At 45.6% G+C, this 27,088-nt stretch overlaps 1 protein-coding gene and 1 long non-coding RNA gene across 4 annotated transcripts in view; one reads left to right on the top strand and one right to left on the bottom strand.

The window, feature by feature from the left end:
• INF2 (inverted formin 2) overlaps positions 1-27,088 on the top strand; it is a 45,939-nt gene that overhangs the window by 17,624 nt on the left and 1,227 nt on the right. The window contains exons 2-22 of one of the 3 annotated variants that reach the window (XM_067295060.1): positions 2,550-2,958; positions 4,431-4,546; positions 5,128-5,287; positions 6,122-6,155; positions 7,222-7,363; positions 7,479-7,620; positions 8,187-9,002; positions 10,385-10,530; positions 10,617-10,678; positions 11,306-11,408; positions 11,494-11,579; positions 12,130-12,230; positions 13,874-13,944; positions 14,066-14,173; positions 15,175-15,245; positions 15,921-16,041; positions 16,620-16,784; positions 17,641-17,743; positions 18,748-18,906; positions 20,020-20,799; positions 25,646-26,782. In XM_067295060.1, coding sequence (XP_067151161.1) covers positions 2,565-2,958; positions 4,431-4,546; positions 5,128-5,287; positions 6,122-6,155; positions 7,222-7,363; positions 7,479-7,620; positions 8,187-9,002; positions 10,385-10,530; positions 10,617-10,678; positions 11,306-11,408; positions 11,494-11,579; positions 12,130-12,230; positions 13,874-13,944; positions 14,066-14,173; positions 15,175-15,245; positions 15,921-16,041; positions 16,620-16,784; positions 17,641-17,743; positions 18,748-18,906; positions 20,020-20,799; positions 25,646-25,671 — 3,906 coding nt within the window. In that variant the 5' untranslated portion in view covers positions 2,550-2,564 and the 3' untranslated portion in view covers positions 25,672-26,782. Of the gene's footprint in view, positions 1-2,549; positions 2,959-4,430; positions 4,547-5,127; positions 5,288-6,121; positions 6,156-7,221; positions 7,364-7,478; positions 7,621-8,186; positions 9,003-10,384; positions 10,531-10,616; positions 10,679-11,305; positions 11,409-11,493; positions 11,580-12,129; positions 12,231-13,873; positions 13,945-14,065; positions 14,174-15,174; positions 15,246-15,920; positions 16,042-16,619; positions 16,785-17,640; positions 17,744-18,747; positions 18,907-20,019; positions 20,800-22,292; positions 22,488-25,645; positions 26,783-27,088 lie in introns of those variants that run through there. The other 2 variants (XM_067295059.1, XM_067295058.1) reach the window with 2 other exon arrangements.
• LOC136991765 (uncharacterized) lies at positions 12,141-24,117 on the bottom strand. Its single transcript, XR_010883967.1, has 3 exons — positions 23,807-24,117; positions 22,501-22,610; positions 12,141-12,222 (listed from the first exon to the last, which is right to left on the bottom strand). It is a non-coding gene; the product is annotated as an uncharacterized lncRNA (long non-coding RNA).

Below are 27,088 nucleotides of genomic sequence, written 5' to 3' on the forward strand. Positions count from 1 at the left end.
GTGGCGGCAGCACACCTCGCTGTGCTGGGGAGGGAGGATTTTGCTTCTCCCTTGCTTCGTGCCAAACCCAAATTCCTGGGCTTGGGTACAGAGGAGCAACTGGGGGAGTGACCAACTCCAACAAAACTTTTGCCAAGAGTGAGTAAGGGCTCTGGGTTTCCGACAGTTGTGACAAATCTTAGAAACTCTGGCCTGTACTTTGGTAGGAGTTTGTTTTTGTTCCTTTTTAATATGGTCTTTTTTTTATTATTTTAAGCTGTACAGTATGTCCTCAAATGCTATATTCGCAACCTCACATTTTTCCATCATGACCATCTATCTTTTTTTCAGTTAACAAAACAGTGCACAACTGGGCTCCTGGCCAAGAATTTCTTCCCCCTTTGAAGCAAAGGGAAACTCTGCAAAAGGTTTTCTCCACAGCTCTCTAAAAGCGTATGAGGATTTTCTGTGACTATATCCCTCTAACTTCACCACCTCTCTGACCCTTACTCAACAGCCTTTAAAGCCCTGAGTCGTGACTTGAGTGCCCTTGGCAAAAAGTTTCACCCATCACCTTCCCCCAGGGGCTGCTTACTCTAGCTGTTCAGGATAGCCCATTCCCTGCACTTTGCATCCTTCCAAGAGACATGTTTAGACCCACAATATCATTCCCTAAATGTCTACCACGAATTATTACGCAAACTTCATCTGGAGATTGCCGGAGGAGTGACTACTGAAAGGAGACTGTCTGGTAAACCAGAAAACCTCAGGCAGTACATGGGGCATGCGGCTCTGTTGCAGGAAAGCAGTGAGTACCTCTCGAAACACTTCGATCCTCAGTAAAAATCACAAGGCAGGCTTTAGAGTAAGAAGTTTATTTTGAATAGTTGTAAATGACTGGTCCTTTTTCTTGGCCTTCTAGCAAGTAAACCTTTCAGAGACTTTCAGTCTGGATTTTCAAGCCGTTCCCTACGCTCTGCATGGTTAGAAACAGCTAGTGCTGGAGTTTAGAAGGGAGAGCAAGATTCTCCTATAATCCCTTGAGTCTAGAGCTGGGGTTTTAAGGGAACCCTCGACTAGTGCGTAATGTAATAAAGTCACAGGAGGTGGAGATTTGGTATGGCTCTGCACCACTTGGCCAGACCTGTCTGCCTCTAGCCGCCTTGGGGCTTACCTACAGCAGAGGCAGGCAAGCCTTAGGACAGGGAGTGCCAGCACCTCACTGCTGTCCCTACCCTGACTGGTTTGTCCAGTGCTATGAAGCAGTTCTGTTGTCCACTCTGAGCAAAAGGGGTGGCAAAAAGAGGAGAGACGTGATGCTGCTGTCTGCGGGAAAGCCTTGGGGTGACCGAGCTGAGTGCTGTGGCCAAGAGGTGGCAACCAGGGGACAGGGCAGAGGGGAGTCTTCCCGTGTCAGCCTGTTTCGGAGGCCAGCTAGCCCCCCGAGTTCTCCTGACCTCCATGGGGCTCCTCAGCCCTGTGTACAGGAGGGTTGCAGCAGCATGGCAGGGAGGGGAGGTGGCGTTAGTACCTGGCTGTGGACACACGAGCCGTCGCGGGTCCGGCACTGCTGCCTGACATGTGGCTCGGGGACCAGGGAGGCAGGTGCTGGAGTTATCCTGCTTGCGTAGGACAGCAGAGCACCTGGGATTTGAAATGGTTGCTTAAAATCTGTGAAAAGCGCTTACATTCTGTATCTTAATCACTACAGGTCTAAAAATGAAAAACCTGCCTCAAACATAAAGTTTGTCACCCAGGGTTAATTTAACTAGGTTTTGATATTTCTCTGTGGGGCATCAGCCCCTCACACTCATTGCTGCGAACAGAGTGGCTGAGGTGGACCGTGTGCCCCAGGGAGATGGGCCTTGAAAAAGCTGTTCCCCATTTTTGGCCAGATGTACTGCTGCTTTAATAGCTTCCCGCTGCAGGTCCTCCGCTTGTAACCTGTTGGGCTCTCACATTATCACACACAAGCACCACGTTTTGCAAACGTATTTGCTGTTAGAGCAGACAGGAAGAGATTAAGTGAGTGCTGTAAAATTAACCTCCACATCAGTCAAAAGAAACAAAAGCAAAAAATAACACAGTAATCGGATGCTCTTAAGAGCAGGATATGCTCAAAATGACTTCATCCCACTACAAACACTTAGAAACTGCACAACCTTGCCAGTGTAGTGAGATTTTAAAGAGGTTAAATGGGCATAAGGAGTTCAGAGTTGATAATGCTGCTTCCAACCTTGTCCTTTCACTGCATGAAAATAGGCAGTGGCTATTGACTGGTGTAAATTGGCTACTTTTAAAGCTGTATTTGCTGGCTTAGATGTGCTAAGAGTCTGTCTACAGAGTTTTCAGGGCCTGAATGTAATGTGCGTGGTTAAGTGGGGAATATATTTAGTTTCTCAACAGAGGACTGGTTCCAGTGTGTGCCCCACATGCGTGAGAGCTGGCCTAAGAAGAGGCCTGCTGTGGCTGTGGTTTAAGTCCTGATCACTGGGAGAAAAACCACTACTGCCAAGGGTTGGTGGTCAGTCCAGATAGAATTCTCACTCTGTCTTTTCCTGTCCTTTCAGGATAAATTGTTCACAATGTCCATCAAAAAGGAAGGTGCCCACAAAAAATGGGCTGCCCTGAAGGAGAAACTCGGGCCCCAGGAGACAGACCAGTCGGAGGCCAACCTGGAAAATGCGGAGCCGGAGCTGTGCATCCGCCTCCTACAAATGCCTTCCGTGGTGAACTACTCCGGGCTGAAGAAGCGGCTGGAGAACAGTGACGACACCTGGATGGTCCAGTTCCTGGAGCTGTGCGGACTCGACCTCCTCTTGGAGGCCCTGGACAGGCTGTCTGGGCGAGGGGTGGCCAGGATTTCTGACGCCTTGCTTCAGCTCACCTGCATTAATTGTGTGCGAGCGGTGATGAACTCCCACAAAGGGATCGAGTACATTGTCAGCAATGAGGGCTACGTCAGAAAACTCTTCCAAGGTAAGAAGACGTCTTCTTATTTCACCCACTACACATGGCAGGGGGAGACTTTGCAGGAAAAGTTTCTGCTGCTTATCTTCCCGCCCTGCACTGGACGTATTTCACAGATGTGTCTTTCAATTATCCCACTATTCTGTCACTTTTTATATATCCAAAGGTGTTAATAGGCTTCTTGCAAGTTCTTTATCGCAGCTGATTAATAACACGGATTGTTTTCCTCTTTAAAATAATACTGCTTTGAAATGACATTGCCTTTGCCACTCTCTGCTATATAGGTGGGCTCACTTCCACACGAATGTCTTCTTAGCTCCCTGAGGAGTCAGGATAAACCCTGCCTGAGCCTTAGGCGGGCATGAGAAGTCCACGACCTCTCAGCTTTCGACTTGTCAGCAGACATTTGCCGTTTAGTTTTTGTCAGGCCCAAGGGCAGAGAGAGAGAGAGAGAAATTCAGAGGGCTTGGAGACTTGCAGCCCATAAAGAGGAAAGAGTCTGGCATGGTTTAGACTCAAGAGAGCCCATTCTCTCTGCTGCCCAGTCTGTTCCCGTCTATAAAATTGCAGATAATGCCACTTGCTTTCTCCTGCCATTCACTTGACTCCTCATTAGGCAGCAAACTTGTCCTAGGACTTACTTGCACAGCACTTAACTACGGTGAGGCCTGGAGGAAAACTTCTGTGCTGCTCTGCAGAGCTGAGATCGCAGCTGTGCTTAGAAAGCCTTTTTAATATCTCTTTAAAATGCATTTAGGCTGAAAGCTGGCTTGTTCCACTCTTCAGTTTTAAAGTCCTCTTCCTTTCTCTCCACCCTATATTTTTTTAACCAGTGTGAAATATAAAACTGGCATTTTTGTACTGTGACAAATAAGGGGACACTCTGGGTTTTTGAGTGGTCTGGCTTCTTTGTACAATAATAAAAGAAAAGTGAGACAATCTAATCCGCTCCCCCACACCTCCCAGGGCTCACAGAGAAACAGTAGTGGAAGAAAAGGAAATACGTGAGGCCTGGTTAGAACAACTGGCCTATGTGACGTGCATACTGGGTGCTTCTGCACTAAAAATAAAACTCATTATTGGAGAAAATGGCAGTGGTTCATCTGCCATTCTAGAAAATACCCGTCTTTGAAAACTGGAAATAAAATGTGTGACTGCAATTGCTGAGATCTTGTCTGCTGTTGGCAGCACTTCCACTAGTACTTGGAGCAGGTGAACAGCTATAAGCAGCAGTCAAAATGCCTGTAGGGTAAGTAAACTAGCATTTGCTATTCCCACTAGAAGTTACTACCACATATTGTGGTTGGGATGAGATAGCTGTAAAATGGGATATTTTTTCCCATCTTCCATGTACTGTGGTACTACTTCTTAAATCTTTTTTCTACCACTTGTCATAAGCCAATATCAGAAGACACTGAGATTCAGAACATTAATCTGCCATTATAAATTGCTTTTTTCTTTTGTTTTTTTTCCCCCCCCAGCACTTGACACAACTAACGTCATGGTCAAAAAGCAAGTATTTGAGCTCCTGGCTGCACTGTGCATTTATTCATCAGATGGCCACGCTTTGGCTTTGGATGCCCTGGACCATTACAAGGCAAGTGTTGGACTGCAGCAGGAGTTACTGCTGCTTCATAGTATGTGCGAACACTCACTTGGGGTCTGATTCATGCAGGTAGGTCCATGTACCACAGAAAAGGAATAGAAATGAGGTTCATTTTGCATCATTTTGGTAAGAGATGCAGGGATTTATATGGTGAAATTTGTAGGAATTTTGGCCTGGCCAGTTCTGTGTCAGCAGAAGTCCAAGGTGCTGCCCTGTGAGCTGTCTACAGGCAGCCTCCTGCCAACCACAAGGTCCTTTCTGGCAGGAAAAGTGCCACCAGATTAACCAAATAAAAGGTGCCGCATCCATGGGTTTCACTGGCCCAAAATCCAGGTTGTTCATCTGTTGTCAGAAAGCATAAAGGGATCTGAGAGGAGTTTCACTGACTTTCTCTGCTGACCAGACACTGCTCCGTGGCTGGGAAATGTGGCTTTTAGCCATATCTTCCTGTTTTGTGCTCAGCAGGATAAACTGACAGAGGTTTTAAGATGCTAATTCTATTTGAGAGCCTTCATTTAGAGGAAGAAGTTTCTGAACTGTCTGAACAGAAATGTCACTTGTGTTATTAACAGAGTGTGAAGAACCAGCAGTATCGATTCAGTGTCATAATGAATGAGCTCTCAAATACAGATAACGTACCATACATGGTGACACTGCTGAGTGCTATCAATGCCATAATATTGGGGAAAGAAGAGCTAAGAACAAGAACACAAATCAGAAACGAGTTCATAGGTAAGAAAATTTGTTGCACCTAACTTTCTTCAGAGAAAATTGGTTCCAAAAACAGGGCAGTTTTACGGCTTTATTCTTTAATGTATCGATAAGATGATTAAAGAGGGATGGGGAGCAAAACTGCGCAATTGCTAAAGCCATACCCCTTGGCTTTTGACTCTTTTCTTCTCTTAAACAACCTTTTTTAACCAGATGTATTTAACCTTTCTTTGCTGCTTTCCCATAGCTTTGATCTCCTCTGGCATCCCAACAGAACTCTATTCTTTGAACGTCTTCAATATGTTTCTATAGCCAACCATCTTACGGGGCCACATTTCCATAAATTGCAACTCCTCCCAATAGGATCTGAGGCTTCTTCACCCTGCAGCCACTCAGTTTTCCCAAAGAAGTTTACCTGTGATTCAGGATCACTTCCAACTACTTGAATATTGGAATCCTAAGCACCGTAGTTAGGATTCATCTCAAATAATGTGCTTATCTGAGCTGATGAGCCTATGCTCCATTTCTTTCTGTGGGAGAAAGGGGCATATGACTGCACAATTCATTTGACTTATTTTAGACATCTAATTCAGAATGAGGTGAGTCATGCCCCAGAAGTGCTTGTGTCCCTCAGTAATTCTAAGGGGATGCTCTATGTTTCACTCAGCTGCAGATGTGTCTACTATAGGTCTCCTCATTTGATCAATGAACCTATCCATTTTGATAGATCCATATGAAGATATTTTCACTTTTTATTTCTGCAAAATGTATTTAGAGAATACCATTATATGATGGTCATAATACTTCAGTGTCAAGTAGGCCAAAATGCCAATATATATATTTTTTTGTTCTCAGGGCTTCAGTTGTTGGATATTTTAGACAAGCTAAGGTAAGGATCACCATTTAAATTTTCTTTTATAAATGAGATTCATAGTAATATAGCTATGGAAACATAACACTTACCAGCCTTCAGTGGTGTACAGTGAAAGGAACCTGGGTGGAGTCAACCATGGTAGCGTGCACACTTTACGTGGGAACCAGAGGCTTTTGGCCAACATTAAGACATTCTCACCAGCCACCGTATTCCTGCAGCAGCTGTTGTCGCAGATGGCATTGGCAGATGTTCTGGGCGCAGGCAGAACAAGGCACAACAATGTCCTTGCTGAGACAGCGTTTCAGATTGAACCCGAACTGATGCTCTAGGCTCCCTGAATGGCTTGGTGTATTCAAAACTGCTTCACGGCTGGTCTTTGTCCTAGAAGGATGCAGCTAAGACACTTCACTAATGCCTACCTAGACATATCTATCTTCACAATTTCTTAATTTAAAAAGGGTGTTCTGTCAGAAGCACCCATGGTAAATTCTAGAATGCATTATATGTTAGTTGCAGTTACCCATGTAATTTGAATTTCTCCATTCAGCCCTTTAAAAATTAGGAGAGAAATGATTTTTTCAATACTACCAGCTAGCAAGGGTAGAGTTCCTGCCTTGAGAGTACTCAAGAGAACTGAAAAACTTGGCTTTAGGGGTTTTTTTAAATCTAATATTGAATAGCAGAGAGGAAAATACCTTCAAACAGAAACAGCACTTGCATATTTTTTCTTTGTCTTGACAAAAAAAAAAAACAAAAACAAGGCCAGATTTCAAAAGGGTGGAAATGCCACTCTGTTGTTATACCTCCAAGGAGATGTCCATACAAAGCATACACTGAGCTATATTATGCCGTGAAAAGTCACGTTCATTTCCATGTGTTGACTGTAGATAGAGGTATATTCAGTTCAAGAAAGAAAGTGCTGATGGGATTTGATCCTTTATAAATAAGTTAGAGTTGGGTACTTTCAACACTGACTGGCTGAGTCCAAGAGGCAAAAAGATAAAAACAATTTAAACAAAAACAATCATCTGAATCATCAGTGAAGGGCTCTCCAATGAAAATGAATGCTGTACGATTGCAGAGACATAGAGGAGGAGGATCTGCTTATCCAGTGTGACACATTTGAGGAGTTCAAGATAGAAGATGATGAGGAATTGTTAAAGATATGTGATGGGATAAACATGAACGATCATCATGAGGTCTTTTCATCTCTCTTCAATAAAGTAAGTAGGCCCTCATGTGGGGAACAAGATCATGCAATGGCAAAGCTGACACACTTTGCTTGGAACCAGTCTGGTGCACAGCCTTACCCTTAATCGAAAGCACCTTGTCTTCCAGGTGAGCCGCTCTCCAGTTTCCATCCAGCTGTTGTCCATCCTCCAGAGCCTTCTGCACCTGGAACCGTCTCACCACTCCAGCCTCTTGCTGTGGGAGTCCCTGGATGCTGTAGTGAACAGAGCCATTTTGCTCGCAAATGACAGTAAGACTGACATAAGAGTGGAACGTACTTCCAGCCTTGCACTAACCTCTTTTTTTCCCTCTCCCTGTCCAATACCTCCACAAGTCCTTCCCAAATGCACAGGAAAGAAGCTATGGGGCATCCTAAGAACTGAACAGAAGCAGAGACAAAACTCTCATACGACATGGGGTCAAGTCTTGGTGTGAAACCCTGGACCTGTAGATGCCAGTGAGAGCTGGCCATGTTTATCAGTCAGCTTAGGATTCACTGCCTCGCTTTGATGGTTAAGGCCTAACGTTGCAGTGGGCTTTGGGTGGTAGGAGTCAGTGGGACTCTCTGTCTTCATTGGTATCCTGCTGCTGGTGCTGGCTAGCCTTGCTGGCGGTCATGTTTAATGCAGTGTTTATGGGCTTTGAGCTGGGCCAGGACCCTGGGAAGGAAATTGCATGGAAGGAAAAAGCACAGTTTTGTAACGTGACTCCAGGGAGTGGGTTCTGTGGATCCGGATGTGGCGCTTGAGGGAGGTTGAATAGCATGAACCAACCTTTGAGCCCTGTCTCCTCCACTGACCCTCACCTGTTTTTTAGTCCAGGGAAACACAGTTGAAGAAGTCATCGAGAGGTTGTTATCTATCAAGAAACATCCAAACAAGCAAAAGCGAGCTGAAAACCGTCTGTCCGGGAATATGAATGAAGGTGTTCAGACTGAACTGGAAGTGTGTGCAAGTGCAGTTCAGAGCCCTGTGAGATCAACTAACCCCTCCAAGGCACCAGCACCTCCATCAGGGCCACCAACTGCAGAAGAGAAGATTTCATCCTGCCAGCTCTCAGCCTGCTCGGCTTCGCCGGAGACATTTACCCCTGCACCCATCGCTGCCTCTGCCCCAGCACCTCCACCCCCACCACCCCCACCACCCCCTCCACCGCTCCCAGGCGTGGCAGCCATGCCCCCTGCATGCCCCATGATGGATGTGCCTCCAGCCCCTCCGCTCCCAGGCATGCCTCCACCCTCTGCACCCCCCCTTCTTGGTGTGGCAGCCGTACCACCCCCTCCACCACTGCCTGGCATGGGGGGCATCCCACCCCCTCCACCGCTGCCCGGCATGGGGGGCATCCCACCTCCTCCACCGCTGCCCGGCATGGGGGCCATTCCACCCCCTCCCCCACTGCCTGGCATGGGGGGCGTCCCACCCCCTCCCCCACTGCCTGGCATGGGGGGCGTCCCACCCCCTCCCCCACTGCCTGGCATGGGAGGCATCCCGGGAGATCATATAGAAGCCATTGAGGCTGCCCAGTTCATCTGCCCAGTCGGCTCCAGCAGGCCCATCCACAAGGCGGTGAAGACGCCAACACTGAGAATGAAGAAGCTGAACTGGCAAAAGCTGCCCTCCAACGTGGTGAGAGGTGCGTGCCCCTGGCAAAAAGTCACTTCACCCAGGAGAAAAACAGTTCCCCGCTTTCTCTGACTATGTCAAATCTGGTTGACTCCATTTAGAAACAGAACTTCTGTGATTTCCAGTACATCTGACCTTCAAAGCTTAACAAAAAAAAGTACCATTAACCTAGTAATATTTAGTGACCATTCCAGCTAGATCAGTATTTTGGAATAGCTTGTTTAGAACTAAAATCTTTTGAAATTAAAAGCAGGGGGATGGATGAGAAGATTCCCCTAATTTGTGATGACATACCCTGAGCTTAGGTTTTCAATGGGCTCTGATCTGGGTTCAAGACTGTCTGTTCCCCAGTTCATATATACTTGCATCTGGGTATATGAAAGGCATGACTAAAAGCATGTGTCAGTGTCAGGTACTCTGGAAAGCTGCCATGGTGAAAAAGATGGCAGAGGTCATGGAGAGGGGGCATCAGCCACAACTCAGGAAGGACACTGAAAGTGTTGAAGAGCCACGAGAAATATTGACTTGTTTCTCGATCTGTGGATCACATTTCCCTCTCCTAATGGATCCAAAAAGGAGCCTGAAATGTGAGAAAAAACAAGGGTAGGCAAGGTCAGCCTTGACCTAGACAATCAACCATCCACTGTATGGAAGGTGGCATAGGTCAGGTCTAAATAATGCACATTTTTAACCACAAGGGCTGTTCATTGTTGGGATTATTTCAGTAGAGATCTCTACAGCCAAGCTTAGGTGTTCAAAGAAAAGATATTTCTAAAAGTGCAGTGGGGATTAATTCATTAATTCAAGTAGTCCTATATCCAGCATTCCAGAAGGAGGCTAGATTACAAAATGAAAAATTTAAGGAGGTCACAGTTAGAAAATGGCCAGGTTGTGCCTGATCGCTCTGCTGGCATGCAAGGAACAAAAATAATATCATGCATGGGACCAGGAAAGAAATGGCTGAGGCCCTTCTCATGCTAACCCAATTTGCTAACCCAGTCATGGAGGAGAATGCAGTTTTAGGGAGGGCATGGTGGCTGCATGACCTCTGTCTGCCTCATGCTTCATTTTCTTATCAGCACATTTTGGCCTAAAGTACCAAACCATACAAGTACATACCAAAGTACCACCAGGATAGGTGCCTTTTTCCTTGCTAGCACATAGTATTGTCCTCTAGCTGGTTAAGCAGTAAATGTGAGTATCTTCACATTCTGAAGGGCCCAGTACATTGTCTAAATTGTTCGTAATGGTTCTGGTGCTATTACTGAGTTTGAGTTAACTATATTTCATTCATTTTCTGAGGAGTTTCCCTACTAGCAACTCATGTTGCCCCAAAAGCCAGGAGATTTTCGCTGCCCCTGTAAACTCTCTGAATACCTTGTCTTTTTTCAGAAAGTCACTCGATGTGGGCTTCAGTGGGTAGCAGCAATGAGGAAACCATAGAGCCCAATTATACAAGCATAGAGCAACTGTTTTGCTTTCCACAACCAACCCCCAAGGAGAAAACGGCTGCACCAGTGAAGGCAGAACCAAAGGAGGTGAGGCGGTCGTTCTCATTCTTTAGAATAAAGATCACCACAGACAGCTCATCTAATATTGAATATCTTCTTTTTCTTTAATGAAGATCACATTTTTGGACTCCAAGAAAAGTCTCAATTTGAACATATTTTTGAAGCAATTTAAATGGTAAGATATGGCCAGTTTTCATGATAGTTGCCAAAACTTTGAGCAGCTTTTGCCTAGTGTCTGTAAGGTGCTCACAAAATCTATTCCAGCCGTTGTGCTTTTGTGATCTGTGTTACTGAAACATCTGAACCTTTCCCAGCTTATGTCTTTAAAACACTGGGTCTGGGGGCTTGTTTGTGTTTTTACATGCAATGTTCCTGCTGGAAAAGGCTTTACATCTCATTTTACAGAGAAGAAGTTGTGGCACAGAGTCATAGGGTGATTTAGGTTGTAAAAGCCCTCTGTGGAGCAAACCCCTAGTGAAAACAGAGCCAACAGAGAACTTAAGAATCAGATTTTTTTTTTTTAAGACAATCAAATACGTAGGGACAGGCATCTAAATTGCAAGATTAATCTCTGGTCCTGAGTCATTTGGCCAGGGCCAGAAGCAAAACTTTGGGCATAGTGGGGATTTGAATATGGATCTTCCAAGTCCACGGTTAATCACTGTGACAGGCTTCCTCTTGGATTACTGTGGCCCTCATTAGGCAAAGCATGGAGCACTTGCATGGATACGTATCTCAGTAGCATGTGATTATGGAACAAGGGCCTTTGGGTGACTGCTGACTCTGCTCCTCCTCTCTGCAGCTCCAATGAAGAGGTGGCTGCCATGGTCCAGAACGGGGACAGGACCAAGTTTGATGTCGAGGTGCTGAAGCAGTTGCTCAAGCTGCTGCCTGAAAAGCATGAGGTCAGGACAGAAATGTGGTTTGCTTAAATCACAGAGCAGTAAATGCAGTGCAGTCCTGCAGTCTTGATTCTTTATTCCTCATTAGATAGAAAACCTGAAGGCCTTCAAAGAAGAGAAATCAAAGCTAGCAAATGCCGATCAGTTTTATCTCCTCCTCCTTCAGATTTCCAGGTAAGGGAGTTAATCCCGAACTTCAGCCCAATCTTTTTCTGTGTTTGCCTCTATCAGTTTTAAGTTTCTTTATAGGAATCTCACAGACAGGTACTGATTAATATACCTAGTGGAGTCCCCCTTCCACGTTAGGGTCATCCCTTCCCTGTTACCCTTGGATGAAAGGCTATTGCTGCTCCAGCACCTTCTCTTCTTCTGAAACAGCAGAAGCTGGCCCAGACCTAGGGCCAGATCTCCCCAAGGAGGCCATGTAACTTAATGAAAGTCATGAGGGAGCCTAAGGCAATGCTGAGAAGGGAAAAGCCAGATCTCACGCTGTGGTCAGTCTCCTTCCTGCCGATCTTAGTGCTTCAACAGAAACTACATCCCAGTGACTGGTTCTCATGGAAAACTGCCTCTCTCCACAAGCCACAGGGCAGAGGTTTGATGTGGACATGGCTGATAGCAGTGTTGTAGAGTTGCCACACTTCCAGAAGATGTAGGAAGAAGGCCACCATGCTGGCCAAGATCACAATACCTTGAAATGTTTAATCAATATCTCCTTCCTTAGCTACCAGCTGCGGATTGAATGTATGCTGATCTGTGAAGAGACCAATGTTGTGCTGGACATGATTCAGCCAAAAGCTGGAGTCATCCAGAGAGCCTGTGAAGGTAAATGAGCTGACCTTATTTATCTTATTTACAACAGTAAACTGCAATGATGTACCAGAAAACCTCTCCTACTTACAGACCTTTGCAATGAGGCTACCCAGCACCACAGCTCCTGTCCTGCTGCAGCCTGGTCACTGGTTTACTACAGCATACAGGATGCAGCTCTAGGTATCCCCACTGATGGTCAAAGCCCTTTGTAGGACTGGAGATCACTTTCCCTCACCCTCAGTCCTGTTCTTCTGCAGCAGCTGTATTCCTCTGAAACACGTTCAACAGTGAAGCGTGGGAAGCTCATCAGCCCTTTCAAAGGAGCTGAATTTAGACAGCAGAACTGGCCCTGTTACAGCTAATTCATCCAGTGTTATTTGCCACGTGAAGATCTTCGTGCAGCAATTTCCTCTGCTGCCACAAAAGCATACCCCTAACCTCCCCCAGAAAGCAGTGACACTTTAGTTTTCCCTGACTACAAAAGGAACCAGACGAGAAAAAGTTTGTTATTTTGGGCTATAAATGGCTGGTGCTCAAATTTTGTAGTAATGGAAGCATCTGAATACATGGAGCAATTACACAATAGGTCTCTGCAATTACACGATAGGTCACTGCTTCCTGTGGCAAAAGCTTCTGGTCACGCTCAGCAGAGTTGGTTAAAGCTGAGCAGATAGGAGAGAGCAGAATGGAAAATTCAGCTGGCAGGGGGAAAAGAGGTATAAAATCTTTTTGAACGGTTCATTCTCAAGATCATCCACCTAGTGGAAGTAAATGTCACTTACAGTGATTTCTAGATTTCAGATCTGTGCATCTAGAAGTTTCTCCTTTGGCTTTGCCTGAGGGAAGGATGCACAGAGATGCCTGCCTGGGGACTGGTTCCAGCCCTCCGACAGCAGCAGAGGGAGCCCCCTACCCCTTCTCGGCACTGTCAAGGGCCACCCATCCTGAAAAGCCAGTTCCACCAAGCCAGTCCCACCCTATGATGGGTTTCTCCAGCTGGAGTTACAATTTCCTGCTGAAATTAATTGAAACTTCCCCAGAAAGTTTCTTCCAAGCAGTCCACTTGTCCTCTTGGAGCTGTTCCTGCCTCAAAGCTAATTGCATGAGAAACCGTGCCACTGCAGCACCCTGTCTTAAAAGCAAGGACAGGGATGGTATCCTTCATGCACTGATAAACACCTCGGCCATGCAAGAACAAGAATAGGGCAAGCGTGTCTGTTTTTATCAGCTGGCAGGTATTCACAGAGCTGTCAGAACTGGCTTCACTACACAGTTGAATAGGCTCTCAGAGTCTTCTAGGATTAAAATTTTAGCTCAATTATCCTCACCCATACCAGTATAAATCTGGGACACTTCCACAGAAGGTAGCAAGTTAATGACTGTCAGTAAGAAGAGTCCAATTCCAGATTATTTTCTGTTAGGAATGAGAGAGCAAATGTAAAGAAAGAAAGAAACAAAGGTCATCAAAACTTTTATGAAGCCCAGCTAGCGAAATTGAGTTTATTTAGAGTGAGTTTCTCTTCCGGCTGGGCCGTTGGGCAAACCTGAAAAATCCAGAACTGGTTTGGTGGAATTCAGAATTCCAATTTTAATCCAGTTTAGGAAACATTCTGGTTTGACAGAGGATTTCAGTTAAAGGTCCTTTTTTTTTTCAGATCTTCTGAACAGTCATCGTCTGCCACTCTTTTGTCAACTGATTCTCAAAGTTGGAAACTTTCTGAACTATGTAAGGACTTCTTTTGTCTTGTCCTCTCCCCAGTCATTATGATATGTGGATGATTCTTCTCCTTTACGGCTGTAATTTGGATGGACACAAGAGTTATGTTTGCTTTCTTTCTGTCTTGCAGGGAAGTCACACGGGTGACGCTGATGGGTTTAAAATCAGCACTTTACTCAAACTAACAGAAACCAAAGCAAACCAAACCCGCATTACGCTGCTCCACCATATTCTGGAGGTACCACTGCCAAGTCCTGGGCAATAGGGCAGGGGGAGGATTTTATCATAGATGAACCATTTCTCCTACTCTACTTTCAGTTGATGTAACATACTCTTATTCATATCCTTCCTGGCAAGCTAGTGTTGCAAGTTGAGAGCACTCAATTCACTTAGGCTATCAGCAGCTGCTTGTCTGCTTGTGGGCACTATTCAGCCTAAAGAGAACTCCTTGTGTAAAGACTTTTGTCCTGCTGCCCTCTGCCATCTTTTACCACAATTGCTAGAACTTCCTCTTTTCATATTTCTGCACTCTGTGCCCATCACCAGCTGCAAATCATAGAACATGTGGCTACCAAAACCCTTCTGCCTTTTCACTGCCTCTGCTTTTTCCGCCAGACTATACTCAACCTTTTCATGATCCCCACCAAGCCCCCATGGCTTTCTTATCTTATTCTCTGTATTGCTGGGTTTTTTTTTTTTTTTTTCTCCATGTTCTGCTCTGCCAACCTCATTCGTCAAGGTCTCTCAATTCCAGTTATGAATGGTCAAGCCCCTGTTTAGCTCACAGTAGCTTCAACAAGCATAGCCATGAAAGTAAAGTAGGCAAATAAGAATCAAGCCCTTTTAATGTCTTCCTGGGACCATAGGAACTGTCAGACTGCATCAAACCAGAGTTCTGCCTCCTGCCATGGCCAACAGTAGGCCAACAGAAGAAAGTAAAATAGATCCCCAGTAAGATAAGAACAGAGCACAGTTGCAGGTCAGCTTTGCTTTGAACAATGAGTATTTCTAATCTTTCAGCACTCATGTGCGTTTTTATAATCTGGGAGCAATGTCTTACCTCTCTGAACGTGCAGTCCTGTTTTGCTCTGTGAGGCAAAGCAGACTACAGAGAGGGGGGCAGTAGCAGGATGTAGGCCAGGTATCCTTCCTCAGCACTTCTGCTCATTTCTCTTCCCACCTGGCTTCCTCTCTCAGCTCATGGAATACAGTAAATAACATTTCTTTCTCCTGCTTCAGGAAGTAGAAAACAGCCACACGGACCTACTGGAACTGCCAAAGGACCTTGAATATGTTTCAAAAGCAGCAGGGTAAAACAGTCTCATTTCCTTCAAATTAAAAAAAAAATAAAAAAATCCCATGCACATCAATAATGTATCAGAAATTAGGACACACACAGCTGGTGTAGTACATTAATGAGATAGCATCTTATTTAGTTTTAACCAAAAGATTTGACTGATAAATGCTGAAACCACTATAATATACAATAGTTCTATTACAGCTGACAACACTTAGGGGTGAAATTCACAGTGCATTCAGTTAATACTGCCTCACAGGCCTTTCCAAAAACTGCACTGCTTTTGCGTTAGCAGGATTTTCTTGAGTCCAGCTACCCGGAATCACTTCTGAAGTGTCTTTAACCAGCATGTTATGAGAAACTAAGCTAATGCCAAGCACTGAGGGGAGCATGGAGGTGGAGAATAACCCTTTGAATGGGTGGACTTTTTTTGGCATCCATCTACTCAATACATGAAATTGTAGGTAGACCTGTCCCTCTTTTCATAAGTACCATGGAGGAAGTATCATTTTTATGAGCTCGGGCTGCATAAAGAGTTCAGAGCTCAAGATTCAGACAGCTCTACAGTTAGTCAGTGAAATGCTGGGAAAGAAAGGGACAACCAAGCCACCAGCTCAGACAAGTTCTTTCTTCAGTCAGCTGAGGATATTATGGAATGAACTAATGGGGGAGTTCTGTGTTTTTTCAGAATTAATCTTGATATTATACGCTCGGAGTCCAGTGCCAATTTAAAGAAGTTGCTGGAGCTTCAGCGAAAGATCTCATCATCAAATGACGATGTGAAAAAACAGTATGAGAAACCTATCCAGGTCAGTGAATGGAATCCCCTTGTATCTTCCACCTTGAACACACACATACACACACAGAGCCAGTGCTCTGTACATATGTAGCTGAGGAGGTTCATGAGAGGCTGAAAAATTTTGCAACCAGATATGCTTTCAGATTTGGAAGTAGGCTGTGATGCACACAACCCATTTGTGTTAATTTGCCACCTCCCGCCAGGCCCCAGATATCTTTTGGTAAGGCCATTTCTTAAGGACCCTGCCTGGGATGCTCTCTGTGCCCTGTTGTGCAACTCCTCACTCCATCTGAGCCAACATGTTCACCATCAGTGTGAATCACCAGAGGAAATCCCTTCTCTTGGGATTAAGCTTTGCATTAAGCTTTCCATGTCCTCCTAGTGCCACCCCTGTAAACTGGCACAACTCAGTTACTAGCAGCGAAGGCCATCTCAGTTTCTTCACGCTGCATAAGATCTGCTACCATTAAAAAGCAGGGCCCTAGACCCCTGCTCTAAGTTCTTACATTGTCATCCTTATTTATTTAATTGCCCTTCACTCAGTATCCTCTGGATAACATTTTACTGTGTATACTAAATGCATTTCAGGATAGCATTGATGCCTCCAGAAAGCTGGAAGAGGAATTCGAAACTATTGAAAGGAAGAGAGAAGAACTTGCAAATTATCTCTGTGAAGACCCAAGCAAGTTGTCCTTAGAGGACATATTTAGCACCATGAAGACCTTCAGAGATCTCTTCATCCGAGCCCTGAAGGTTGGCATTTGTGCACACGGTGCTGAGCAACCCCAGGACTGGTGCCTGCCTCTGCTCAGATAGATGGGGGTGGGATGGGCACCTGGGCCCTGCAGGGAAAGGGTGCTGCTTGCGGCTCCCTCCTTTCAGTAGGTGGCATTAGGTCACCCGGTGAATGGGTGTCTGAGCCCCATGGCATCTGCATAGCATCAGGCTGGGTGTAGACGGACAGACTCCAGCAGAGTATTCCCCATTGACTCCTTCCTGCTAGAGCCTCTCTCTGCCTTGTATTAACCCTGTGACAGGAGAGACCCGTGGTTACATTCTCAAGGTGGTGCCCCGGGCTTGAATGGCAGAGCCAGAACCAGCTCTATTGCCTTTGCTCAGGAAGGTCCAGATTCACAACAGCATTTCAGAGCCAGACTCTGGAGATAGATGATTTTTCATGCTACTTTGGCTCCAGATTCACAAAGTTGTTTTGGAATCAAGTGCATAGGTTTTAGAGTATCAGGATTATAAAACTTAATGCTTACCTCCAACCTGAGCAAACAGGCTTAGAAGGGAGATGTAAAAAGGGGATGTGGTAAAAAGGCCACAAGTCTGGAGTAAATCATGGCTTCAGTAGCTTCCACATTTGCCTCAGCTATTCAGAGGATTTGCGCTTTGGTAGCTGCATTAGGCAGATCGCTGCTGCCACCTGCTATTAGGAATGGGTAGAGTCCTGGACAAGCCAGCAGTCTCCCTCTCACCCTCGTGGAAAGACAGTACGTAATCTTAGGACCCATTTTTATTTACTGAGGAGATCATCTTTCTCTTCATTGGCTTTTCTACCAGATATTTAGCCAACCTTCTCATGCCCCCTGTTACTTAACTGCAGGAAAACAAGGACAGAAAGGAGCAAGCTGCAAAAGCAGAGAAGAGGAAGAAACAACTGGAAGAAGAAGAGGCTAAGAGACAGAAGGGAGAAAATGGAAAAGTCAGTAAGTATCTGAAAGGGTTTCATTAAAGAAAAATGGACATGTTATCCCAAAGTGTCCGGGAGAGCTGATAGGAGCTTTTTTCTGTTCTTGTTTTAATGGACCAGGAGTGGTAGTTTATTTTGTGCATTTCCAGGTGCTGGCTCACTGAAGGCTTTTAGGTGTCTTACAGCCATAGCTAAGGATTGCCTTTCCACAGTTACAGCTGGGCCAAGAATTTAATTTTATGTTTCTGACTGAACAGGGGAGGAAAAATCTCAGATTGAAACTTTTTCAGTTTCTAACAAAGCTTTTGAATCCCAGATCTAACAGGAGACACTTGACTTTTTTCCCCCCAAATCCCCAAAGATCTTAAGTAGTCTCACCCCAGTTTACTAGAGAATGCAGAAGTTCCAAAAATATTGCAGATAACTTAAATCTACCTTTCTGTGGCTGAAAATGAAAGGCACATCTGAAAAGTAAAACTGAAAGAAGCTAAGAGGAAAGAAAAATCGAGATCATTTTGTCCCCATCCAAAAAAAAAAAAAAGAAAGAAAGAAAGAAAAACAGCCTCACCAGTATGGATAGCAAATAGGATGTGTTTCAAGGTCTTGACACAGTAGACATCACTAGGCACAGGTCAGGGAAGAGTATGCACCAGTCTGTAGTGGCTGGGGCTTTGGGCTAGATCCTCTCACTTCAGCTCAGACAAGCTGCAGTGGCTGCTGTGGCATGTCCTGAGCAGCAGCCCAAGGCATTCAGGTAAGGGACAGAGCCAAAGTGCACCCTAGGTCTTCTGAACCTTGGAGCTTGGTTGTGGTTTCTTCCTGCAGGACCTATGGCCCTGTCTCAGGGGCTGGTCCATAGCCGGGTTTCGCCTCGGCGCTTTTGCCCCGTTGTCATTCGCACCAGGGCAGCAGGTAGCAGGCAGGATAGCATCGCTGCACCTGCCCATGGGCAGGGCAGAGTCAGAGGCCTTCTGCCCTGGCTCATGGGACATGTTGTTAACACTCATCTCTCTATGCCAGTTAAAAAGGGAGTGGTGAAGCAGGAGGACGTGTGCATCATCGATGCACTGCTGGCCGACATAAGGAAAGGGTTCACGCTGAGGAAGACAAAGAACAGAAGCGAGGCAGACGCGCTTCCTAAAACCTTGCCAGCAGAGAGCCCAGAGGAGAGCCAGCCTGGTAAGGACACAGACTTGACTTTACCTGCAGCTATTCATTCCCATCTGCCTCTAAGCCTAAGCCAAACACACATGCAAGAAGTTTCCAGCATTTGCATTTGGGGCATTTTGTTTAAGAAGGCTCTGCAGCCAGTGCAATGGAGAAGCAGAGCAGAGCGCCCTGTGCTGTTGCCAGCCAGGCCTGCTCCTGAATTAGCAGCAATACATTCATCATAGCATGGCCTTGTGCCCACACTGATAAACCCTCTGAGAGGCACGGCCCATGGCTCAGCCACCGTACCATGCTGATGGGGCTCTGATGCTTCTAGACCCACACTGGTGTCATCTCCACACGAGGTCCCCTGTGCCACTGAGTCTCATTAACACAGCTTGTTACTGCTCTGGAAATCACTGCACCATGCCACAAGTCCACATTTGGGTGTCTAAAGGAACCTTTAAAAAAAGGACTACAAAACCCCATTTGCAAAAGAATCCAAATCCCAAGACTTTTAGGTACTTGTTAGGAGACAGCCCAAGAGGGCTTCAGCTTTTTTTTGGCTCATGATCTCAGCGCCAACACTTAGTGCTCATTAGATGAGGAGAAGGGCACTGGCCCACCATAGGGCCTGATCTGTGGCTATCCTGGGATGCTCTGCAAGGGCAGGATTAGGATGGAAGAGGCCTCAGTGATGGGGACAGGGAGAGGGTGTTTGAAGTGCTCTTGCAAATCAAGCCAGCAGTCCCAGCTGGTTCAGGATCTTGCAGACTGGTTCCCTTTTCCTGCTGTAGGCTTTCAGGCACCCCTCTTGCAGCTCCATTGACTTCCATGGAAACCAGCCAGTTGGCAGCAATGACACATAAACACCTGCTGAAAATGGAGCAGGCGCTTTGCTGTGCTGGAGCCCTGGAGTCCAACTGAGGTGACCACATAGGGTGTAAGAGGGGGTGTCGCTGTGCTAAGGAAGCAGTTCATCTTTGGCTATACGATAAAATGGTCCTGCCTATGCATAGCTGCTTTAGGTTCAACGTTCCCTGTGCAGGCAGCTGCAAGCTTGTATCCCAGTGACAGAAACACCTTGGTTGATTTCAAGTGTAATTCTGCAGCTGTGCCTGATCATGTGTTTTTTGTTTAAAGGAAGGAGCATTAAAGATCCACAAGCAGCAGGAAAACAAATCAGTGATGAGAAAAAGCAAAGCAGCAATGGTCGTCCCTCAGAAAGCACTCCCCCCTCAGACACTGCCCAAACAGAGGCAGGTAAAGATGTTACAAATGACTCAGCTTCAAACCAGGCATTACCTAAAGAAAACGCTGAAGGAAATTTGCCACCAGAGTGCCAAACTGAAGGCCCATCTGTAAGCTTGACAGAAGTTGATGGGGCTGGTCAGCCAAAGCAGGGAGCAGGCATGCAGCAGGCAGACAGCTTGGCAAGCCTCCAGGAGAGCACAAAGAGTGGCACCATCACCTTCTCTGCCACCAGTATAGGCACTGGGATAAAGTTTGCGAGCAGCAGTCTGAGTACTGTTTTGAGAGACCAGCTCAATGGGTCCATCTCAGAAGACCAGGACAATGAATCCCATCCTGATGGCTCACAGAGCATCAGGCCAGCTAACGAGCAGATAATCCATCCAAGCAATCCCCAGCTAAGCGAGAAAGGAGTAGATCCTGGCAGTGCTCAGTCCACTCCCTTTGATGAGGCTCATCAGGCAGAGTCAAAAGAGATGGCGAAGGAAAATGAAGACCCTGGTACAGACTCACTGTTGGACACCTCTCAAGAGAAGTCCTTCTCAGAGGAGCCAGCCACCGATTCTTCCTGTTCAGCAACACTTCCCCCTGGACAAACTTACAGTGACAGGGAAAAGCAAAGAACGTCTGGGAAACGGAAAAAGAAGAAGAGGCACAGCAAAAGCTATACAGGTAGCCTATTTTTTATATAGCGTTCTGGAACTGAGTTAAATCAAGGAGACTTCCTTGTATGTTTGTATATATCTCTTCCTCCCCACTTAGAGGTCCAGTGCTGTCCATAGGAGGCCCCCTGCCCCTGGAGCAACTCTGTTTAATGGAGTTGTTATTTTTTATCTGAGAAAGGTTTAAAAAGAAAACACAAGCACTGTTCATTCTCCTGACATTTTTAAGTTGTTTATAAAAGAGTAATGATGAATCAATAATTAAAAAGCCCATTACACATATGCAGTAAAGATGGCAATAAGCACATCTGTCAAATGCGCTAAAGACAGCTACAAGCCATGGTTATGTGCAAGCAAGAGCTCCATTAGACTCCAGAGCAGTGATTAAGAGCAGTTAATACTGGGTGCTTAATCAGCGATCACCCCCTCTCTACTATTTATAAACACATAAAGCCAGCAACATAAGCACTGCTGTGATTTTTTTTCCCCTCATAAGCCTTGTTGCAAGAGCTTTTTGCCTGCAATAACTGGAAAACATGCCCCAAGTGTACTTCAGGGAGCTCCTTCTTAACATCAGGCCTTTGAGCTGCAGGATGGGGGTACAAAGCCAACAAGTAAAAATAGCGTCTCGCTGATGCTTGCACAAAGAACTGTGTTCAGCAGGCTGAATCGATCCCTTGTCCTGGGCTGCCCACTCATTCAGGAGCGAGCGGGTCGCCCCTTCTCTGTGCTCCTTGCTGCCTCCCAGCAGGAACCACTGCCCATGGGAAAGATGGAGCCCACCCAGGTCCTGGGGTCAAGCAAATGGGCAGGCAAGTGGTGGAAGAAGGAATTTTTCCTTCCAAAGAAGGTGGAGGAGAAAGGAAAGGAGGGTTTGAATACCCACCGCTGAGGAAGATAACATGATCTGAGCATCTACCACAAAGGGGCTTACGCCTATGTTGCTGCCATGCCTCAGGGCCGTAATCATTCATGTTTCTAAACAGGCCAGTTTCCCCTACTTAAAAACAAGCCACAAAACAGAAGTGGTTTCCCAGAGCAGTGGTTCCCAAACTTTCATTCTCCGGAGACTTTTCTGGAATGGGGATAAATTTCTCCTGGATCTCTTATTTCCCGCCTGGCCCAGATTCCCCGTTCCCTGACAGTTTCAGGTGCTCTCCCTGCCCCATAGCTTCTCCATTCCCAAAAGCAGCAGAAGTGGAGAGGCTGAGGATGGGGGGAATTCCTTGCCCTGCCCTTCCCGGGAGGTAATAGAAGAAGCTGCAGCAAAGGGAACACTCCACACTCCCAGCCCTCAATGCTTTTCTGACATCTGTAATGAATATTTCTGGCTTAAGGAACAGACCCCTCCACAAAAGCCATGGGGCTCCCTAGCACCCAGGGATTGCATTTTAAGAACCTCTCTGCTCCTAGATAATGGGCTTATCCTAAGAAGTTTCCTGTTGTTACATTTGCCTTGCCATGATCACTTATATTTAGTGTCTCTCTTTCATTTAAAAGCAGAGGTTGACACTGATACTGGAGATAATAAAACAAAAAAAGGTTGTGTGGTACAATGAGGTATGTAAACTTGCAAAGGCATTTTTTTGTAAACTAACCATAGCATTGGGACTTTACAAACTTAATCAGTACTTGGCATATCAGCTACGCTTTTTGTCTTTGTGTCTAATCAGAAATACATTTAAAACAAATTTGTTGCTCTGATTCTTACTCTCCAAGGGGTTGATCTTGCGTTGAGTGGAGTCAGTGCTGCTCTCCCCACGACGCAGGGTCATATCCCACGTCTGTCTTCTGTGTCAGCAGCAGCCAACCTGCCTTTCCCTGCAGATAATTAAAAGTTATTATTCTAACCAAGTGAATCCAGCTTCATGTGATAAACAAAGTCTTTGCTTTGATCCAGTTATTGTCTCAAAAATTGTAAAAAAATGCAATTTCAGTACATGCTTCTTGCAAAAAACGTTTGGTTTGCTTTCAGGGTAGCCACTTTCTACAGCACTGTTTAAGTATGAGCATGTGGTATATGGAATAAAACAGTGGATCTGGGGAGAAATACTCTTTGGGGCAAGATACCAGCTCCAACTCAAAGCCAGATTCAATGTCAGAATCCTGTTTTGACACACAAAGGAGTTAATTGGAGCAAAACTTGTAAACTCAGTTTCAAATAAGAACATGTGTATCACATCCCTTGCATCCTTCACTGATGTTGGGAACATACAGTTGCTCATCACAAGAAAACTTTGGGAGTCCCGCCCACAAGACTTTTATGAAAGTTTGCCTGAATTTATAGCAAGTGGAAAGAAAAAGCAAGAAACAGAAACAAAACGTCCACTGTACTGAAATTGCATAGTTACTTGTTGCCCTTTCCATTCTGATGAGCATCTCTTATGAAATGAATCAATGATGCCAAATCTCTCACGGTCTCATTTCACGAAAGGAATGTGTTTAGTCCTCGGCATCCCCCGTGTCTGGGTACGTGAGCCAAGCAGGGCCACGCTGCTCCCTTGCAGCCTGAGGCCTCCCTGCCTCCGTCCCCTCTCTTGGGAGACTGGAACGGACGAAGCCCGGCGGGATTTCCGCGTAGGGTTAATTTTGTCCTGCACTTGCAGCCTGATCTCTGGCAACAGAAAATCAGCTCTGTCGTGGGTAGTTGCATTCCAGGCTACTCCTGGCCTCCTCTTGGCCCCTTTCGTGCCACACCACAGATTTACATCAAGAGGGAAAGGGAAGTTGTTTTCTTTAAGAATCCTAATGAAGATTTACAGCAAGAGCAGAAAATAGTAGCCATGAGGCAGAGGGAAGAAGCAAGCCTGGACCAGTGATCGTGCTAGACAGGGAGGGAAGCTGAAACTGTGAGTTAGGTATAACATTGAATATGTATGTTTTATGCAGAGGGATTCCATGCAGGCTTGAAAAAGAATCATATTTGAAAACAAAACAAAGCAAAGACACAAGTTGCTTTGAATTCTCCTTTGAAGACATAGGAAAGCAACAGAGAGGGATGCATTGAAAACCAGTACCTTTATGAAGTGGCTGAGTAACTTCAGGCAGGAAGGCAGGAGTTTAAGCACATCCTGGAAATGCGATGCCCAGCTGCAGCCGTATCCTGCCGGCAGTGCCCTCGAGTGCTCCAGCACTGGGAGGACAGGGACGAGCAGCCCCTTCAAATCTGCAATTCCCTTTTTCCTCTCCTCCCACCTTTATGTCATTTGCACATGTATATTAAAAAAGGGAGGGGATCAGTATCTTCCTGCAAAGAGACTGCGGAGTTTGAGAATCCTTTTTTTGTTTGTTTTAGTTTAATTCCAGAGAACCAGATGTTTCACCTCTGTTACTGTTGCATGAAGGGAGGGAAAGGGTATGGAAAGGCCCTCCCTTATTTGGTAATCAACATTTGCCTGCCAGAGCCCTCCTCAAAAGGACTTTCACTGAGTCAGGTTCGCAAAGTTGAACAAAATAAACAATTTATTAAAGTGACAGATCCAACAGGTTCAGGATTGCTGGTGATAAATGCACTCAATGCAACAAATTTACTTTTTGAGCTCAAACTGATAATAAGCGCTTTCAACAATGGTATTTTTCCCGGGGTAACGTCTGACGTTGTCGGAGGCACAAACCTTACCAAAAAGGCATCCCTGTTTTGGGGAGGAGAGAGGTCCAGGCCCGTCAACCCATCCGTAGGTTGGTGTTCTCGTCCTCCTCAAAACGGAGGCAGGTTTATGCGCTGAATTTGTAATCTTGACAAGGTGGGGCTGAGTCAAACACTGTGGGATGACTGGTCCTTGTGGAGCTCAGCAGAGGGTGTCATTGGCTGCTGGCCTTTTTCTTTTTTGCCCTTAGCAACAACACCAGGCTGCAAGACTCTCGCCTTGCCCCAGGCGTCATTTTGGGTGGAGCAATGTCAAGTGGTGAGACCTCCACCTCACCCTGGGCATTGCCTCACCGGCATGGGCATCAGACTGCAAATCATCCTTTGCATCCGCTGTTTACCCCTGGCAGGGATGATCACAGATGATCATAGACCATTATCCCACAACCTCCCCTTCTGCAGGCTCAGTGTCATCTGCAGGCTGTGTTCTAATGGACCATGGGAATGTAATCAGGCTGACGCTCGTCTTTCTGTATGGTCTTTGCCTTCATGTCTGTCATTAGAAATAGTATTTCCTTCAGTTATTATGTAGGAGAGGACCTTAAAAATGACAGTATACAACCTCGTCTTCTGGCAGTCCTAACTCCCTCAAGGAACACCTCTGGGCACCTGGGAGACTACACACAGGCACAGGAGCAGGGCTGAACTCAGCACTGCAATTTTTCTACATTTGGCTCAGCAGGAAATTTCCTTTGTGCCCTGTGAATCTCTCTTCCCTCCAGCCAGGGCCCAGCTGTGCTCGCCCTTACAACGTACAAACAAGCTGGGCAGATGCCCTACATCCACGTGAAATGACAAATAAGAATTCCATTTCGCAATGGTTTACGACGACACCCCTGCCTAAACCATTGGCAAAAAAATGCCAGTTCCTCTTTCACAGACAACAGAATCATCTTCTAAATTTAGTAAGTTTAGTAATTTAAAATGTAGAAGCATATTGCAACATTCTGCTTGGAAAATGCAAGATTCGCTTACTGGATTGAACGAGTGCCTAGCTGCAAAGCAGTTAGCTAAATTCTTGAACATTAGAATCAGTTCCCTAAAAGTACGTGAGGCTTTTAAGTAAAAAAAAATTTAGATCTACCAGTTTTTAACTTATCTGATGCTGGTTTCCCTAGTAGCACCCTGGCCATTAGATACACACACATGCAAAACCACACAGCTTCATTTTACAGTTGTGAATACTTTGTATTTCCCTCTCCTCCTGCAGGTGTCACAGCAAGGCAGAAGAAATAATCGAGACCCAGTGAAATGCTAACAAACTCCCCCAGTGCTGCCAGTCTCTCGGAAGCAAAGTCCTGCAGTACCCAAACGCCACTCGCGGTCACGTTTGCTGTAACCGGATGCAAAGCTTCTCCTCACGCAGGCTTTTACTCCCTTCCTGAAGGCCCAAAGAACCTCCCTGGAGACTTGAGCACCTTCAGCCCGTGCCTTACGTGACCTCTGCCAAGGCCTGGTGCTGTGAGCGCTCTGCACCCACCCATCGAGATGCGGGGACTCTGTGTGCGGAGGGTTGCAAGGGTCAGACCTCGAACAAACTCTTCTTCAAGCCAAATCTTTCAGCTTGCTCTTAGGGCAGGCTCCTCTTGAAACGATAGTTGAGCGTGGCCCAAGAGAGCACTGCAGCATTTAGCCCTCTGAGGAATTTTTAAAATAGCAGTGCCTCGACTAAATTAAGGATATGAATTAAGCACTTGTTGTACTGTCACCGGTGGAAGTTGCTCCCTCATCGCCCGCTGACAATTTATATTGGAGCAGATCCAAGACACAGTTCAGACAAATTTATTTTCCCTCCCAATCGTTTAAAGCAAGGGAGATCAGTCTTAGAAATAATGTATATGTATTTTATTAAACATACAGCCAGTTAAACAATGTTTGGTTCCCGCCTATGCTTATGTGCAATTAAGTGTAAGCATGTCAGTAGTCTTGCAGTAGTCTCACATACAGATACATGCATAAACCTTTGAAGAATCAGGGCCCAAGTTCCTGTTATTAAAGTAGCAGAAAGAGGTTTTTCAGGGGTCTCTATTAGCTACATTTTCAGCTCATCCTTCAGTAAATCTCTGGGTTTGAATATCATGCTCAGCTGCTTGCACTCAAAAGTCTTTGTGTTCAAGCTGCAGAACAGGTAGTTACATGTTATTGTTGCTTTAAAACTGGGAATGTGCAGTATTGTGTTTTAAAAATTCAGAGTTTTTTTTCTCAATTAAGTTTTGTAATAACTTTGTATCATAGTTTTGTACATAGTTGTCAATGTAAAATTCTATATGTTGAGTCTATGGTGTGATACTGTGCTGAAACATGAATCAAGTGGAAGAGATTATTACATTTAAGAATTATGCCTTTATATGGTAACTCACTGTGTCTAGACTAATGTTCAGGCTAAAGCTTTTTTTTGCTTTGCTTTATAGGACTTGTAATCCATTTACTGAGAACTTTGCTGGACTAAGTTAGGAGTTAAACCAAGAATTAAATCACTGATAACTTTTAACAGCAGCATTGTTACGAGCATATTGAGAATTGTTTAACAAAAGCAAAGATCAGTTTAGAATAGACGCACTGCAGATTCAGTTCCCAAGATCCCGGGGGGCAGCACAGCCCCGTTGCAGCTGAAATCAGATGCCCCACTAGCGGAGGTGGGCAGAGCCCCACC

This window comes from Apteryx mantelli, chromosome 4 (assembly GCF_036417845.1).
Source record: "Apteryx mantelli isolate bAptMan1 chromosome 4, bAptMan1.hap1, whole genome shotgun sequence".
In the NCBI taxonomy this organism is placed as follows: Eukaryota; Metazoa; Chordata; class Aves; order Apterygiformes; family Apterygidae; genus Apteryx; species Apteryx mantelli.